This window comes from Podarcis filfolensis, assembly GCF_964270895.1.
Source record: "Podarcis filfolensis genome assembly, chromosome: Z".
Lineage (NCBI taxonomy): Eukaryota > Metazoa > Chordata > Lepidosauria > Squamata > Lacertidae > Podarcis > Podarcis filfolensis.
The window spans coordinates 33,156,148-33,172,984 of record NC_139617.1 but is presented as its reverse complement, the minus strand read 5'-3'; the positions used below and the strand labels follow the sequence as shown (position 1 = coordinate 33,172,984).

The following is a 16,837-nucleotide window of genomic DNA, read 5'->3' as shown; positions in this document are numbered from 1 at the left end:
TTGATTCTGAGTCACCTTGACTTAAAAGAAATATTGTTTAACAGAAAATAGAGAAGATGGGTGTTAGCATGGACTGAATGTTTTAAATAATCATATTTTTAATGTACATGGAAATGTCACTCTTTCAGGGCCAAATGCTGGGAGGAGAAAGGAAAGATTCCAGGTGAGAGCTGGGAATGAGCTACTGTCCCCTTTAGGTGGTAAGGGCTAAAAATTACTCTTAAGAGAGGACTCTATATTCTACTTATTCTGTTTGTAATTTTTGTAGCAGTTTTTATTGTGTTATTTAAAAACTTTAATAAAAATCTCATTACAAAAAAAGATAGCTCCCCCTCCCCTCCCCAGAAGAGACACTTCTGTCCATAGGCCCAATTATGCCAACCAAACCAAGCTCACCTGTCCTTCACCTCCAGGTAAATACCCAGCTGGTCTAAAAATGCCTCACCTGTCAGCTAACCAGAGGCATCCACTTGATTATCAGTACTTGTAAAGACCTCTGCCTTTGCCTGCATGATTCCCCCCACCTCCCGCAACTGCTCAGGCAAACCCCCCCCAAAACCCCCACCAGGTCACCCAATATCACCGTGACATCAGGTGACTGACAGGCCGGCATCCTCACCCACCTGTCACAATTTTGCCCAGTGGGAGGAGAGGAGAAAAAGTTCTGGCCCACCAGCGGGACTTACTTGACCACCTCTGCTCTAAAAGTGTCCCCAATGCAGATGTGCATAAATGATCCACTCTGCTCCTATGAGGAGGCTGCTTGTCGCTTCTCTGCCTGAGTCACTTCCCTGGGACAGGCCAAATCAGGGACAGAAATGCATTATTTTGGAGGCAGGCAAGGGGAATTAGGCACAATCCAAAGCCTCATAGGCACCTTTAACAAGGAAATTAATTTATTTCTCATATCAGTTTTTGAGTCTCTGTTCTGGTTCCATTTTGTCCATCACTTTACCTGAAGCTTCCTGGCCATAGCCACGACTTCATGGTCTGGAGGGTTGTACTTATAACAATTAGAGAACATTAACCGGATGTCCGCCGCAAAGCTCTGGGCATCTTGATAATCCCGAACGTCCATTTTTTTCTGCAAATACAAGAAAGTCGGGAGGGAAGGAAGAACAGGGAGAGGGAAAGTTGGATAACAGGTCGAAAAAGCGCTAAGCAACTTGAATTCACATATGCAGAAAGGTTTTTTTTATTTTTAAGGCAGAGTTTAATCTGGGGCAGGGCTGGAAACCATCGACAAACTTCTATGGTCACTGCAGAGAACAAAACAATTATTTACAAGCACTTTTGATGCTTAGAAATGCTACAGGAATAAAATGATACAGCTGAGAGTATGTCATGTGGGATTTGAGTTTTGCTCATGTATGCTGTGAAGGTGGTGGACTCTCCTTCATAGGAGATTTTAAAGCAGAAGTTGAATGGTCATCCATCAGGGATTCTTGAACTGTGATTCCTGCAATTCAGGGGGTTGGATTAGATTACCCTTGACCCCTGAACCCTAAAATTCTATTATATCGGAAATCTGCCAGCAAGCATTGGAGGAGCAGCAAAAACAAGTCCACTGTTGATGGACCAGGCCACAACTCCCCCTCATCCAATGCCAGCATCAGCCTGGCAGCTGCCTCTGATGGTAGTCCCTGGGTGCTGCCTGATTAGTTTTGACCCGTGACAGGGTCTTCTCTGTTGTGGCTTCCTGGTTGAGGAAAGCCCGCCCTAGTGAGAAGCACTTGTCCCAACATTATTAACTTTCAGGAGGGGTTTGAAAACATTGATGTATGACCCTTTTAACCCAAGCTTGTGGTGGCTGAAGAAGACTGTTCCTGGCAACCCCAAAATCACTGGATTTAAAACATTTTAAATTGTAACCGTTTTTAATTATAATGGTTTTTAAACGCTCCAGCGTTGTTTTTTCTTTTAAACTGTATACCTGTTTGCTGCCCAGAGCTCCTTGGGGAGGGAGGGCTGGGCATGAATTAAATAATAAATATAATCAGTAGGATTTGCAACTGGGACAAGTTCAAGAAGTTATGGTTAGTGTATTAAGCCCTTAACAACTTGGGACCAGTTTACCAGTGAGATTGCCTTGGTCATATATAAGCACTTGACTGCTTCAGTCCATAGAACTGGCACTGTCCCATGTGCCACATAATGCCCACTCTGTGCTTTTAAGAACTCAAACTTGCACTGTAGAACGCCCTGCCTATTGACAGCAGGGAGGTGCCTTCACTCCCTGGTGCTTGCTTAAAACCTTTTTGTTTGGACAAGCCTATCCAGGCATGCAAACAATTCCTAGTCTCCTTTTAACTTACCCTTATATTTCACTATGGAAAGGTTACAGGCCTTTTTAAAAAAGTGATCTAGCAGTTAGAATGTTGGCCTAGGAACTTCAAATCCTCCCACTCGGCCATGAAGCTCACTGGGTGTGACCTTGGCTCACAGCCACTGCCTCTCTCAGCCTGACCTAACCTACCTTACAGGGTTGCTGTGAAAAGGGAGGAGGAAAAGGTGGGCTATCAACACAATGAATCAAGATTAACAGGGGACATACTTTCACAGTACTGAGATCCATCGGGTGCTTGATGATGTCATGGTAGTCGTGCAGCTCGAGAGCCTCAGCATCCACTGGCTTGTAGAAGGGCCAAGCATATGCTGCGTGCTTCTTGGAGAGCATCTCCTTGAGGATGCTGTCACAGTACTTGAGGTGTTCGGAGAGCTTCCCCTTCTTCCCCGCGTGCTGGGGCACCTCCCCATCCTCCAGGTCTTTCTTGGGCGGCTTGATGGGCCGGCCCCCGCTCTCCCGGCGGGCCACCACCTTTGCCTGCTTGGAGTCCAACAGCGGGGTGGGCGACTCACTCCGACTGGCTGTGATGGCTGATGTGGTCGGGGTGGTTGTGTCCGCTTTCCGCTTCACTCCCTTTTTCTGAAATTCAAAGGAAAACACACATACACAATTTTTAAAAAATTAATTTTCTTCTAAAAGGAGAGGCTACAAATAACAAATTGGGTATTGTCGGACGGGGGGTGTTAAAGACGGACATAACTTTCTTTTTGTACGCTACAACAGCAGCTAGAATACTTATTGCGAAGTACTGGAAGACACAAGAACTACCCACACTGGAAGAATGGCAGATGAAGGTGACAGACTACATGGGCCTGGCAGAAATGACGAGCAGAATCCGAAACCAGGGAAGAGAAGCAGCGCAAGAAGAATGGAAAAAGTTCAAGGACTATTTAAAGAAATATTACAAAATTAACGAAAGTTAGAATGATGTTGGATTGGAAAGTAAATGGTTACTATCAGTAAGGGTTAAGACAAGGAGAATAAGGAAGACTAGATTAAATTTAAATTAAAATAAGGGAAGATTTGCTGAGCAATTGATAAGAATTTGGAATACAGAAAAGGGAGGCATGAGGAAGTCGGGGAAGAAAGGTATAAGAAATTAAGATTCGAAATGGTACATGTTTTTTTTGTTTTGTTTTTGTTTTTGTCTGTTTATGTATTTGTTATATGTTTTGTTGTTGTTATAAAAACCTTTAATAAAAAATCATTTAAAAAAAAAAACAAATAACAAATGATGAATGCATGGGCCCTTTATTCAGAACTATGAGGACTAGAATCTTGCTTTGGATGGGCCATAGATCACTGGTAGTGTATGTAGGAGGGTCTCAGGTTCAATCCCCACTTGCAACTCTTTTTTTCTTTTTAAATTTATCATTTTCAATTTTACATAGTTTGCACAATGACATTTAACCAAAATACAAACCATACATTTATCATCGATTTTTCTTTCCGCCACCTTCCATGCTTCGTTTTATTAACCCATTGCCGCTCCAAATTCTAATTATTCCGTATTCTCTTTTTTTGAATAATAATAATAATAATAATAATAATAATAATAATAATAATAATAAATTGTCCAGTAGAACCAACTAAGTTTGTTCTGGGTATAAGCTTTTGTGTGCATGCACACTTCTTCAGCTTATACCCAGAGCAAACTTACGTTGGTCTCTAAGGTGCTACTGGACAATTTTTTAATTTATTTATTTCGACTGCGTCACACCAACACGGCTACCTACCTGAATCTCTCTTTTTCAGTTTTATTTCAATATACTTCATACTGCTGAATTTATTCTAACACTGCTAACATTTTAGTTTACAGTAATTTTTCAAGTATGTTGCAAATCTTTTCCAGTCTTTCTTAAAAATTCTTTCATCCTGGTCTCTTAGTCTGCTAGTCAAATTAGCCATTTCTATATATTCTATCAATATAATCTGCCATTCCTTTGTTGGTATTGTGCCCTCCTTCCATTTCTAAGCATATACCATTCAGGCTGCTGTAGTTGCATATGAGATTTTCCTGATCTCTAGGTATATCTGCATCAATTATTCCTAAAAGAAAATTCCGGTCTTTTTACAAATTTCCTTTTAAACATTTTTATTTTCAATTCATTATGTATCATCTCCCAGAAGCTCTTAGCCATTTTACACGTCCACCACATACTGTATGATAAAAGGTACTTCCTACTCTATGATTCCTGTGGGTTGGATTTATTTTCTTTTGCTTACCTTGACAATAGGTGACATAGCAGTTACCACAGGCATGATGGGAGTGGCAGCAGGAGGGGGAGGCAGTGGGGGCACAGCAGCAGGGGCCGCAGCAATGGGGGAGATGTTCGCGGTGATGGTTGGCACGGGCGTGGCAGCGATGACTGGCGTCTGCGACACGGAGGGAGGGACATTCTGGAAGGGGGCTGATGGAGACACGGAAGATAAGGCTGCTGGGTGCTGAGCTCCTAGTTGTTGTTTTTTAAAAAAAAAAAAACAAGAGAGAAAAGGGTCAAAGTAGCAAACCCCTTCCTGGTTCTTTTGGGGATGAAGGCCAGCTCAATCAGAAACATTCTACCCCAGCTGGTCATGATGATAATTACTGTTTAAGAAACGGTGCCCGAGTTTGCTGCTTTTTTCTTCTTTCCCCTCTCCCCTCCCTCTCCCTTCTTCCTTGTGTGCCGCTTCTTTCATGACTGCAAGGTCTTCTGCAACGTCTTGTTCCATTAGCTTTTGCCAAAAAGCAAGCTCCAACAGGCGTTTCCTACCCCTGAATAATATAATATATTATCTTATAATATATAAGGGTAATATATTGTCTTATAATCAATATTAAGAGCAAATTGTGATACCCATTTTTTAAAAAATTACCTGGCAATATATCGTGACTTGTGTGTGTGCAATAGTCAAAAAGCATGATATTGCAAAAATCGGGAAGCCAACGCTGCTTCCTGTCCTGTTGCAGCCATTGTTATTGCTAACTCTGCCTCAGCTGCTTCTCTGTGCTTCCTGTCGCAGCAGCAGCAGGCTGACGCAAAAATCGCTCACTTAGAAACTTTGTGTGCACTGCAGGGTAAACTCTCTGCCTTAGCTCTCCATCTCCCCTGCCTGCCTCCTCAGCGGCAGGCAAAAACCCTAACTCTGCCTGAGTGCTCTCTCCTGAGCAGGTGGAGCTCAACAACCTGCGAGCAGGAACTTCCCTCCCTCAGAGACGCCAGGCTCTTGCTAAATCTGGAGCCCCCTTTCTCCTCCTGTTCTCACGTAATAATATAAACTGGGGGAGTAATAAAGAGAAAAACACACTGCTCTAGCGTAAGAGCCGCTTCCCTCTTTCCCTTCTTGTGCTTGTTGTGGGTGTGCAATTGTCTGTGTGTATGTCTCTCTCCCTCCCTCCCCACTCCCATGTTTGTGTTTTGTTTCTGAGAAGCAGCAGAACACCTTGTGTTGTTGTTGTTTTAATTAACCCAGCCTCTCTCCACTGGCAGGCGGCAGGTCGTCTTAACTTTACTCTAAAGTAGCTCTTCCCCTCTCTCCCACCCCCGCTTCCCCTGTCCCGAGCAAGCTGCAGAGAAGCACACTACGTAGTTGCTTCAGATTAAAAGAAAGAAAAACACGCTGCTGTGGCATTAGAGCCGTTTCCTTCTTCCCCCTGCTGTGCTTCTTGGTTGTGGGTGTGCGATTGCCTGTGTCGTGTGTGTGTGTGTGTGTCCCTCCCTCTCCATCTCCTGTGTTTGTGCGCGTTTTGTTTTTATGAATACGCAGAGCAGTTTTTTATACAGTGGTACCTCAGGTTAAGAACTTAATTTGTTCTGGAGGTCCATTCTTAACCTGAAACTGTTCTTAAACTGAGGTACCACTTTAGCTAATGGGGCCTCCCGTTGCCGCCGCTGCATGATTTCTGTTCTCACCCTGAAGCAAAGTTCTTAACCTGAGGTACTATTTCTGGGTTAGCAGAGTCTGTAACCTGAAGCGTCTGTAACTTGAAGAGTCTGTAACCTGAGGTACCACTGTATATATAAAAATTAACTTAGCCTCTTTCTGCTAGCAGGCAGCAGCTCCTCTTCTAAACTTTAAAGTAGCTCTCCCGCCCACCTCCACCACCTCCCCTGTCCCAAAGAAACTGCTGAAGAACATGTTCCGTAGTTGCTTCAGATTAAAAGAAAGAAAAACACGCTGCTCTGGCCAGTTCCCTCTTTTCCCCATCTGCATGTATTCTCTCTCTCTCTCTCTCTCTCTGTGTGTGTGTGTGTATGCACGCACGCACGCAATATTGTCTCTGTCTCCCTCATTATGCTCCTCATTTTCTCCTCCAGACCCTCCTCCCTACCCTGGTACTCTTCTCGATTCTCCTCTTACCCCTTTGCTTTCTCACACATTTATTATTAAGTTATTAACATTAATATATTCTCCAGAAATCTGTAACATTACTGTTGAAGCACGCTATCAATGAGTAAATTTTCATATAATTAAATGCATCAAATTTTCCTTGCATATATATATATATATATATAGAGAGAGAGAGAGAGAGAGAGAGTGTTTAATCTTTTTTTATTCTGTAAAATTCTATCCATTCTTTCTGGTTTGGCCTGGATTATAAAAGAAATGCAGATTCCCCTGGCACTAAAAATATAAAATTTGTTTATCAATTTTTTTATTCTGTTAAAATTTATCCATTTCATTCGCTCTATTTTGGCCTGGTTTAGAAAATAAAATTAACAAACAATCTAATAACTGGTGTTGTGGGATGCACACATTCATCGAAGACTCAATAGTGAAATATATTTGAATATCTAAAAGTGTGACAGTGATTGTGAATTGGCTTTTTTTCTTGTTTCGTAATGTAATTTATTTTTTAGGAAACATTCTCTCACCTTACCTTTGATATCTATGCTACTGAATTACTTCTACAGCTTTAATTTTAGAGAAAATGTGCTAATTTAAACATTATCAGTACAGTAGTACTATAATATAACAGTTTTAACAATATGTTAAAGGTAAATAAAAATCTATCAATTTTAGAGTTAGACCTGTAGGTAGGAGCAGTTGCCAGGGCATTACCACATTCACCTCTACATAGTTGCAGCCCTATTTCAAGCATCGTGATATACTGAAATATCATAATGTTTAGCTGGTGATATATTGTCATATTGAAAACCAGATATCACACAGCCCTACCCCTGAACTATTTCTGAATCATGAAAACAGATATTATTTAAGAATATTATTATTTAAGTTTACTGTTCCTCTTCCAATCCATCTCCATTGTCCCTCATGGGTTGTTTTTATGGTGTTTTTGTTTTGTTTTTAAAAAGCTGTAAGCCTATGAGGAGGGACTTGTCTTGTTTTAAGCCACTCCTGTGAGCCTTTTTAAGTGAAGAGAGCCATAGAAAAGCTCTAAATAATTAAAATCCTCTACCTGAACCTTACCTCCTTCTCTGTAACTAGGAAAGTGTTGCAGGAAAAAAATTGCTAGTCCTTAATGTTTCTGAGAACAAGATTCTAGTCCTCACAGTTCTGAATGCAGGGCTTCATTAGATAGGAACATAGGAAGCCTTCCGCTGAGTCAGGCCACTGGTCCATCTAACGCAGCACTGTCTACACTGACAGGCAGCAGCTCTCTAGCCAAAGCTCTCCTCAAGCCCTACCTGGAGATGCCACTGGCAGCTTAACCTGGGACTTCCTGCATGCCAAGCAAACACTCCATCCCTAAGCTATGGCCCTTCCCCTAAAAATTAAGATTCTAGTCCTCATGGTTCTGAATAAAGAGCTGTGTTCAATAGGAGCACAGGAAGATGCCTTATACGAGTCTGACATTTGGTCCATCCAACTCAATAGTGTCTACACTGACTGGCAGCCGCTCTCCAGGGTTTCAAAGAGGGACACTTCTGCAGTCCTACAAGCTGCTGTTGGAGATTGAACTTGGGACCTTCTGGATGCTACACCCCTTTCCCTATTTGCTTCATCCATAAATAATCCACTTGCCTTTCAGGGGATTGGACTAGATGACCATCTGGGTTACTTCTAACTCTACAGTCCACCTGCCAGGGATTCTTAAGCTGTGATTCCTGCATTGCAAGGGATTGGACTAGATGACTCTAGAGGATGCATCCAACTCTACAATTCTATGGTTCTATGACAGATGCCATCCCAACCTGTGCTGTGCCCGCTGCCAGCCATCTTCCGCGCTTTGCCTTTCGGAACCGGAGGCAAGAGCTCAACCTCTTCCTGTGGCATCTGAGCGACTTTTTGAAGGAAAATCTTCTCCAAGGCTTGGGCCATGAGAACGATGTCATCGGTGGGCTGGAGACAGGGTGGGAGAAAGCAGGAAGTCATGGGGAGGACACACAGGAAGGCTCGACACCTCACATCTATTTATTTGCTTGCTTCATAACATTCATACACCACTTGAGTGTGGTGGGGAAAGACCTCAAAGTGGTTTACAAAGAAAGAAAAAGACAATTAAGATGATCACTTAGAAAAATTAACAGCAAGGATTTAAAACTTTCAAAAAAATTTAAAAAACAGATCAAAATTTGCACCAATATTCTAAAACATCTGGGTAAACTTATCTAAACAATATAGCTCTTAGCAGGTGCTGAAACAAGTATAGCGAAGGTATCCCTCCGATATCAATAGGCAAGAAGTTCCAAAGTATAGGTGCTGCCACACTAAAGTATTGAGTTCTTACAAACATGGAACAAGTATTATGTGGCACCTGTAACAGCGCTAAGGCTGCTGATTAAAGGTGCCTGCCTGATGTCAGTAGGAACCCACTCATGCAGCAAAGCATTAATCACACTCTAGACCCAACCAGTCAGTCCCACTATGCTAGATCTAACAAGCCAGGAGGAACAGGGGTCAAGGTTGCATGTGGTCAGACGCATTGACACCAGCATCTCGTCCACATCAGCTGATTGCATGAGGAGAAACTGATCCCACAACACATCCTTCATGGCAGCAATGGCTACTTCAACCAGAGCTGCAACAAGCACAGAGTCATGATCCCTCCGAAGCTGAGTGATTTTATCCTCAAAAGTGTGTAGCCAGTTGATCACAGCAGGTCTTCAAGCGCTTGAGGCCCCTCCTCTACAGTGGGAGTCAGTAACCCTCAGACCCTCCAAAATATCTCCACCAGCTGGTTACTAAAGGACACAATGTGAGCTGCAAAATGAGCCATTTTTGCAGGCCCACACTGCCACATTGTAGGCACAGTTAAGTGTTTTTAATAGTGTTTGGTCATCTTCAGAGTAAGACCTACACCACTTGCAGTAAAGTTCTCATCCGGCTTGTTTCATAGTCCGGACCTCCTCAGAATACTAAAAGGACACAACACCCGACAACATAATCTCAGCCCCCAGATCCTTTACCTTATTGTAGATGTAGCAATTTGTAAACATGGTGTTGAAATCTTGCATACATTCGCTGGCACTCCAGTAATAGTTGTGCTCCAGCCGTTTCTTGATAGTCCCCATATCCATCGGGTTTTTAATTATTCTGTGATAATCCTGTTGGGAGGAGGGAAATCTCGTTTATTAATTATTTGGGGAGGGGGCGGGACCATTTCAGCTAGAGGGACCTATAGGGAACCTTTCAAGAAGTCACACACCAGTGGCAGAAAGCCAGCCAGGGTGAAGGCTTGTGGCCTCCGAAAGGCAGATCACACAGGAATGCAGCCCACATGCTGAAGGAAGTTTCCCACCGCTGGTTTAGATAATCATATGCAGCATTTGGCGATAGTTACAAGAAACAAACCATGGTTAAGTGTAACGTGGGGGATGGAAAACCCATGGCCCTCCAGATGTTGTTCATTACAGAATTATTATTTTTAATTCTCTTTGTAAACTGTTTTGAGGCGTTTTCTCTCTTTTTCACAGTCCAGTAGAGTATAAATTTTATGAAATAAAATTACATTACATTATGAAATTACAGGTATTGGAGGTGTATTAATTTTTATTTAAGTAAATACATCTCCATCTCCTGTAATCCACAGCAAGCGTGGCCAATGACCAGGGATGATTGCATATTTATAAGCATATTTATATATCCCAATTTTATAACAACAACAAAAATCAGAGCAGTTTACAACCATTATACATAAAGCCATATAAAAAATTAAGATTTTAAAAAACCAGCTAACTATTGTGGAAAAAATGTATTGATTTCCTGTGTAAGTCTGAGGGAACTGAAAAGTTTTCAGGAGGCATTTAAAGGTTGAGATGGAAGTGGCAGGCAGTTCCACAGCACTGGGTCAATGACCCTAAAGATTTAGTTTCTTCTTGCTGCCAAATGAGTCTCACCAACTCAGGAAATGATGCTCCTGCAGAGAATCTCAGCGATGGACTTGGGATACAAGGGTTCTGGCACTCCCTGAGGTACCCTGGACCTCAGTTGCTCAGGGCTTTGTAAGTTAATACAAGGACCTTGAACCAGGCTTGGTAGTAGATGGGGAACCAGAGCAGGGTGTCCCATGTTCTCAACCAGACTCTCTCCTTAGTAATCTGGATGCTGCATTCTTCACCAGGTGGAGCTTCCAAACCAGGCCCAAGGCCGCTCCACACAGAGCACATTACAGCGATCCAGGCTCAAGATTATGCATGGACTACAAGGGTATCCCTGTCCAAGTGTCCAGGAATGGCTGTGATTAGCAAACCAGATGAAGCTGGTAGAAGGCACTCCTAGGCACAGAGGACACCTGGGCCTCTAGTAAAAACGATGTACCCAGGAGTACCCCCAAACTACGCACTTGCTCCTTCAGAGATAGGTAAGTTACCTGTTCTGGATGGGGTTGCCCTATCTCCAGACATGGGACCCAGCCACCTTAAGAGCCTCTGTCTTCTCAGGAATCTAACACAGTTTACTGGCTCTCATCCAGTCCACCACTGCATCCAGACACAGGTCCAAAGCTTTCACATTCTCTCCTGATTCAGATGTCAGGGAGAAGTAGAGCTGCGTGTGTCATCAGCGTACTGGTGACACCTTGCTCCGAAACTCCAGGAGCTGTCCCATGAAACACGGAGCAAGCTTCTTTTCTGCTGCTCTGGGAGGGGAGGACCTGAACCAAAGGATTCAAATGACAAGAAAGGAGATTCTGACTAAACAGTATGAAGAACTTTCTGACGGTAACTGCTTGGCAATGGAACTTGGAAGACGGTGGACTCTCGCTTCTTGGAGGTTTTTAAACAGAGGTTGGAAGGCCATCTTTTGGGAATTCTATAGCTGTGATTTCTGCATTGCAGTGGGTTCTATGGTTCCTCATGACAACAGATGACGCCTTGTCGGAGCCTTTAAATAAGTGGGGAAACACCTCAGAAATAAGAAACATTACTCACTAGTAAATTCAATTTAATTGCATCAACAGGCTGGTAGCCTTTAAATAAGTGGGGGAACACCTCAGAAATAAGAAACATTACTCACTGGTAAATTCAATTTAATTGCATCAACAGGTTGGTAGAAAGGCCAGGCGAACTGGTGTTTCCACAGAGTCTTCACCACCACATTCTGCATGTACTGAAGTTGGTTGGTCTTCCGCCCAGGCTTGGCTGAGTTGGTGACCTCTGGGGGAGGTGGGTTCGCAGGGCCTTGGGGAGCCTGGATGGCTGAGGTGGCAGCAGACATCTTTCTCCTGCCTCCTCCTCGACTTGCTGGCGTTCAAGGCAGCAGCAGCAGGTCCTCGGGAAGGAATCGTTGTCTTTCTACGATCCCTGGATGGGATGGGCATCCCATTCCCAGGGACCAGCCATGCAGCCTGGAGAGCAGGGAGAGGACAGCAAAACATCAGTCGATGATTTCTAGAAAAGGGCGGAGGGAAGACACATCGTGGAGGGCTCGATCTTTTGATCACAAGGAGCCAAATCTCATTAGGCCCTCTAGTTCTATGACATGGAAGGAGAAGGAGGAGGAGGAGAAGGAGGATGGTTCCCCACCACGAGTCCTTTCTTGCATACAAGGGAGAAGCTTGCGGGGCAATCACAAATAGCAGCTGACTACTAAGCCTGCAAAGCCAGGGCCAGCCCAAGGCTGCACCCTAAGCCACACCACCCCAGATCCTTTGTACATACAAGAGCACAACTGGCAGGGCAATCACATTTATGGGGCAATCCTTGGAACTGGCCTTGTTCATAGCAACTGATGGCACAAGAGCCTATTTCTGGAGAAGGACTAGGAGGAAATTTGCTTTGCTCAGAGACTGGAATTACATCTTGACTCCTTACAATGATGATGCAGTGGCAGGAAAAAGAGTGGGGAATGAGCTCCTCTGTGACTTCTGTAAAATCAGACATCAACCCAGCATTCAAAAGTTGCCAGGAGCATTTTGCACCTTGCTTTCAGCCACTTGTGACCAAGTGAAGATGCCTGAGTGCCAGGATGACACCTGGTGCATCTACCATCTGGAGGTGCATGCCTGGGGATTATTGGATCTTGACTGTTTTCACACACTAGCAACACATCCTGTAAAATTCTATCCATATTTTATCTGCACAACTAGAATTTCAGGAGCTAAAACGTTCTATTGAAGAATAGGATTTTCAATCCATCTGGCCCAAAAATCACAACTAGGCATTCCGTTTTGGTGACTATTACATTGGTTTAAGGAGCTATATTGGTGCCTATCTTATATATCTGAGCTTCTAACACTGCATCAACCTTCTGTATTTACTACACTACAAAGAGGTTTTAAAAAATGTGTTCTAACCACCCAAGTCTAGAGAAAGAATCCAATCTACTACGTTTTTCTTACCATCCTGAAACACATACTGAGCACAGCCAGCACAAATTCACAACATTGAAAGAAAGCTAGGTGGATATATATATTGGGCAAGACATTAACATGGCTCAGACTCAGAACACGCCAATATAACTCCTAGACTACTAACAGCTAAAAGTAAGAACATGCCAACAATATTTTATTATTTCATACAATTTTATATACTGTACTGCTTACTTGTTTAGAAAACCTCAAAGCAGTTTGCAAAAACACTAAAACACTTTTAAAAAATTAAAGCATGCAATAACAATAATAATAAAACCAGCAACAACCTAAAAATTCACTAGCCTTCTAGATACCTGTGTAGGCTTATCTATACAAAACTGTTTTGAGCAGGCACCAAAAAGTGTAGTGAGGGCACCTGTCATTAGGCAGGGAGTTCCAAAGTGTAGGTGCCATCACACTAGAAGATGAATTAATTAATGACATGGAATGGGTATTACATGGCATCTTTAACAGTGCCAGTTCCAGAAATCAAAGCAATTGAGAGCTTATGTGAAATAAGGCAATGGGGAGAGAGAGATGTGCTCAATCATATCAACCAATTACTTACTTGAAAACCAACTATAAAATGTTGAATCTGTAATGGTGAGCAGGCCAAATAAGATCACATCTAAATCATAAGTGTAGATCAAATTGGATTTATTTGGGTGGTGCCCAAGTAAATTCTACTCAGAGTAGAGCCCACTGAAGTTAATGGAAACAAGTTACTCGTGGCCATCAATTTTTGTGTGTCTACTCCAAGTATGACTAACATTATGTTGTAATTAAAAGTATTTATCATAAGCTACCCTTCACCCAAAGCATCTCACATAAAGTACCAACGAATGCCAGCAGCAGGGTTCAAATCCCCACTTGGCCAATAAACTCTTGAGCTCACATCCCCCAGAACCATCTGGTTGGTCTTGTGCTCTTGCATGTGCTAAGGACTTGGGAAGACTGGCCCTGGCTTTGCAACCTCGGTAGCTGCTATTTGTGATTGCTCCCCCAATGTCTTTAGTTGGGTTTTCTTTAGTGCCATTTTTAAAACTAGCTCTTTATGGTTTTTATGGTGTGTTTGCAAATTGCCTTGAAATGCATGTAAAAGGGATTCATAAATTTATTATTATTATTATTATTATTATTATTATTATTAAGCTTTTGGTCCAATCCAGCAGCCAGGCTCTTATTACGTTCTAAGAACCTAAGCAGAGTTTGCTAGATCTAGCCAAAAGTTACCCATCTCCTCCAGCATCCTGTCCTCACAGTGGCCAACCAGATGCCCTAAACCCTCAATCAGGACCAGAGTACAATAGCACTCTCCCATTCTGCAGTTTCCATAAACAAGTATTCAGAAGCATTACTGCCTCTAATCATGGAGTCAGAGCCTGGCCATCATGGCTAGCAATGGTACCCCTTGATATCCTCTGTGAATTTGTTCTCTTTGAAAGGAGGAAGGTGTCAGGGGAAGCTGAGGCCACCTGTCCACCAAGAGCCTGGCACAGTGCATATTTACTTGCAAGTACATGCCTCTAAGTTAAATGGAACTTAATTCTATGTGAGCATAGAACTGTAGCCTTATTTGGGTGCAAGTCTTGGGGAACCATCAATCAGTGAAATAAGCTTCCCAGTAAACACCAAGAACTTATACTAGCAGAGTCCATAACTGTATTTCAATGAACACAACACCCTTGGAAGTGCACAATGTCTTGGATTCAGACTAAGTGAATAGAACTCAGATCCCACTGAAATAGACAAGGCTGAAGTGGTCAAAAGCAAGCTAGCAGTGACTTAATTTAAACCCTTGATGGCAGCTTAAACTCAGCTAACTTAGCCCAGGAATTGTGAGCAATTCTGGTCACCTTACTGCAAAAGGCATATTAGACTAGATGGCGATTGGCCTGATTCAATAAGGCTCTTTTTTTTATGTTCAATCAGTTCCCTCCCTGACAATCCCCATCAGTCCTCAACTGGAACAGCCATGCTTCCATCAGCCCCAGCATTAAAGAGCTGTACAGGCTGGGGCTGATGGCAATTGTGGTCCCAAACATCTGGAAGGTGACAGCTTGGGAAAGGCTGATTTAGACCCAACACAAAGTTTCAATCTGCTTAAGAGCATAAGAAGAGCCTGCTGGATCAAAACAATAGTCCATCTTAGTCCAGCATCCTGTCCTCACAGTAGCCAACCAGATGCTCATTATGGGAAACCCACAAATGGGATTTGAGCACAAGAGTACTCTCCCCTCCTGCGGTACCCAGGAACTGGTACTGTACTTCTTTTAGGAATGACTCCTTCTGGCAGTTTGTTTCCCAGTGCCTTGTTTCCTTAAACCAAAGCTTCAGTCGCCAAGACAGAATGTCTAGTTGTCATTTTTGGGCAAGATGACTCTAAAGTCTTACTTTTCAAATGATGCACTAACATATTTGATTATCAGTTAAACATCTGGCTAGTTCAGATGACAACCCTGAGCTAGGTTAAGAACTTTGAGAACTTAAAGAAAAGTCACATTATCCAGGGACACTGGCCCATTCCTAGCTCTTTTTCTTAATGATGACACAGTCCATTCATAACATATGAATATTTTTCACAACTGTGAGCAGGGCAGTGGAATGGGGTAAGTGAAGACAAGCTTCAACAATTAGCTATAGTTGTTCACTGCTCCTGCTTAGGATGCACAGAAAAAGCATTTTGGTTCCTGAAATTTATTCTGATTGTGCAGATAAAATGTAACTGATAGAATTTCACAGGATGTAGTATTAATGTGTGAAAACAGTCAAGATCCAATGATCCTCAGAAATGCACCTCCAGATGGTGGAGATATCAAGCACCTTCCTGGCATCCAGGCAACCTCACTTGGTCACAAGTGGGAAATAGTTAGGTGCAAAATGTGCCTGGTGCCTGGCTGATTTTGAACACTGGTTGGGATACGCAAAAGAGGTCCCCCACTGACATATATACGGATACCACCCTGAACACACCCAATCTCATCTGATCTCCGAAGCTAAGCAGGGTCAGGACTGGTTGTTCTTGGATGGAATACCAGGAATACTAGGTGCTATAAGCTTGGTTTGGAAGGGATAGCTCAGTAAGTAGAGCATGAGATTATTAATCTCAAGGTTCTGGTTTCAAGCCCCACATTGCAGGTGGTTGGACTAGATGGCCCTTACAATCCCTTCCAACTCTACAATTCTATGATTTTAAGAATAATGAACTGTTCCTAGTATTACTGACCACTGTCTCCATACCCCCTCATCATGACCACCATCTCCCCCTCTCACAAACCCCAAATTCTGACACACAGTTGTTGAATTTGTCATTAATGGATTTTTGCAGGGGATTCTCACCCCCAATAAGCCTGCAATCCTAAACACACTTGCTTAGATGCAAAGGTGAACGTAAGAACTTAAGAAGAGCCTACTGGATCAGGCTGAAGGGGCTAATCTCGTTAAGCACCCTGTTTCCACTGTGGCCAACCAGATTCCCAAAATGGGATGCTCATGAGCAGGACATAAATACAATGGCACTTTCCAGCCGCTGTTCCCCATCACCTTGCATACAGAGACAACAGAACCTGCATGCCCAAGACAGTCTATCACACAAGCCTCCAGGCCAAAGGGGGCACATCAAAGTCCAGCATCCTCTTCTCAGAGTGGCCAACCAGATCTGGAAGCACATAAGCAGGACCCTAGCGCAAGAGCAACTCTCCTCACTTGTGATTCCCAGCAAGTGACAACCAGAGACATCCTGCCTCCAGGAATAA

At 43.1% G+C, this 16,837-nt stretch overlaps 1 protein-coding gene and 1 long non-coding RNA gene across 4 annotated transcripts in view; one reads left to right on the top strand and one right to left on the bottom strand.

The window, feature by feature from the left end:
- BRD3 (bromodomain containing 3) overlaps positions 1–11,947 on the bottom strand; it is a gene marked incomplete at its 5' end in the record, with an annotated part of 27,718 nt that extends 15,771 nt beyond the window's left edge. For all 3 annotated transcript variants that reach the window (XM_083596377.1, XM_083596378.1, XM_083596379.1), the window contains 6 exons: positions 956–1,084; positions 2,555–2,926; positions 4,574–4,800; positions 8,485–8,632; positions 9,700–9,837; positions 11,747–11,947. In XM_083596377.1, coding sequence (XP_083452503.1) covers positions 956–1,084; positions 2,555–2,926; positions 4,574–4,800; positions 8,485–8,632; positions 9,700–9,837; positions 11,747–11,947 — 1,215 coding nt within the window. The remainder of the gene's footprint in view (positions 1–955; positions 1,085–2,554; positions 2,927–4,573; positions 4,801–8,484; positions 8,633–9,699; positions 9,838–11,746) is intronic.
- LOC310754566 overlaps positions 1–16,837 on the top strand; it is a 24,124-nt gene extending 7,287 nt beyond the window's left edge. Inside the window, exons 4-6 of the long non-coding RNA XR_014543862.1 lie at positions 129–163; positions 8,322–10,036; positions 10,292–16,837. This is a non-coding gene — a long non-coding RNA (uncharacterized lncRNA). The remainder of the gene's footprint in view (positions 1–128; positions 164–8,321; positions 10,037–10,291) is intronic.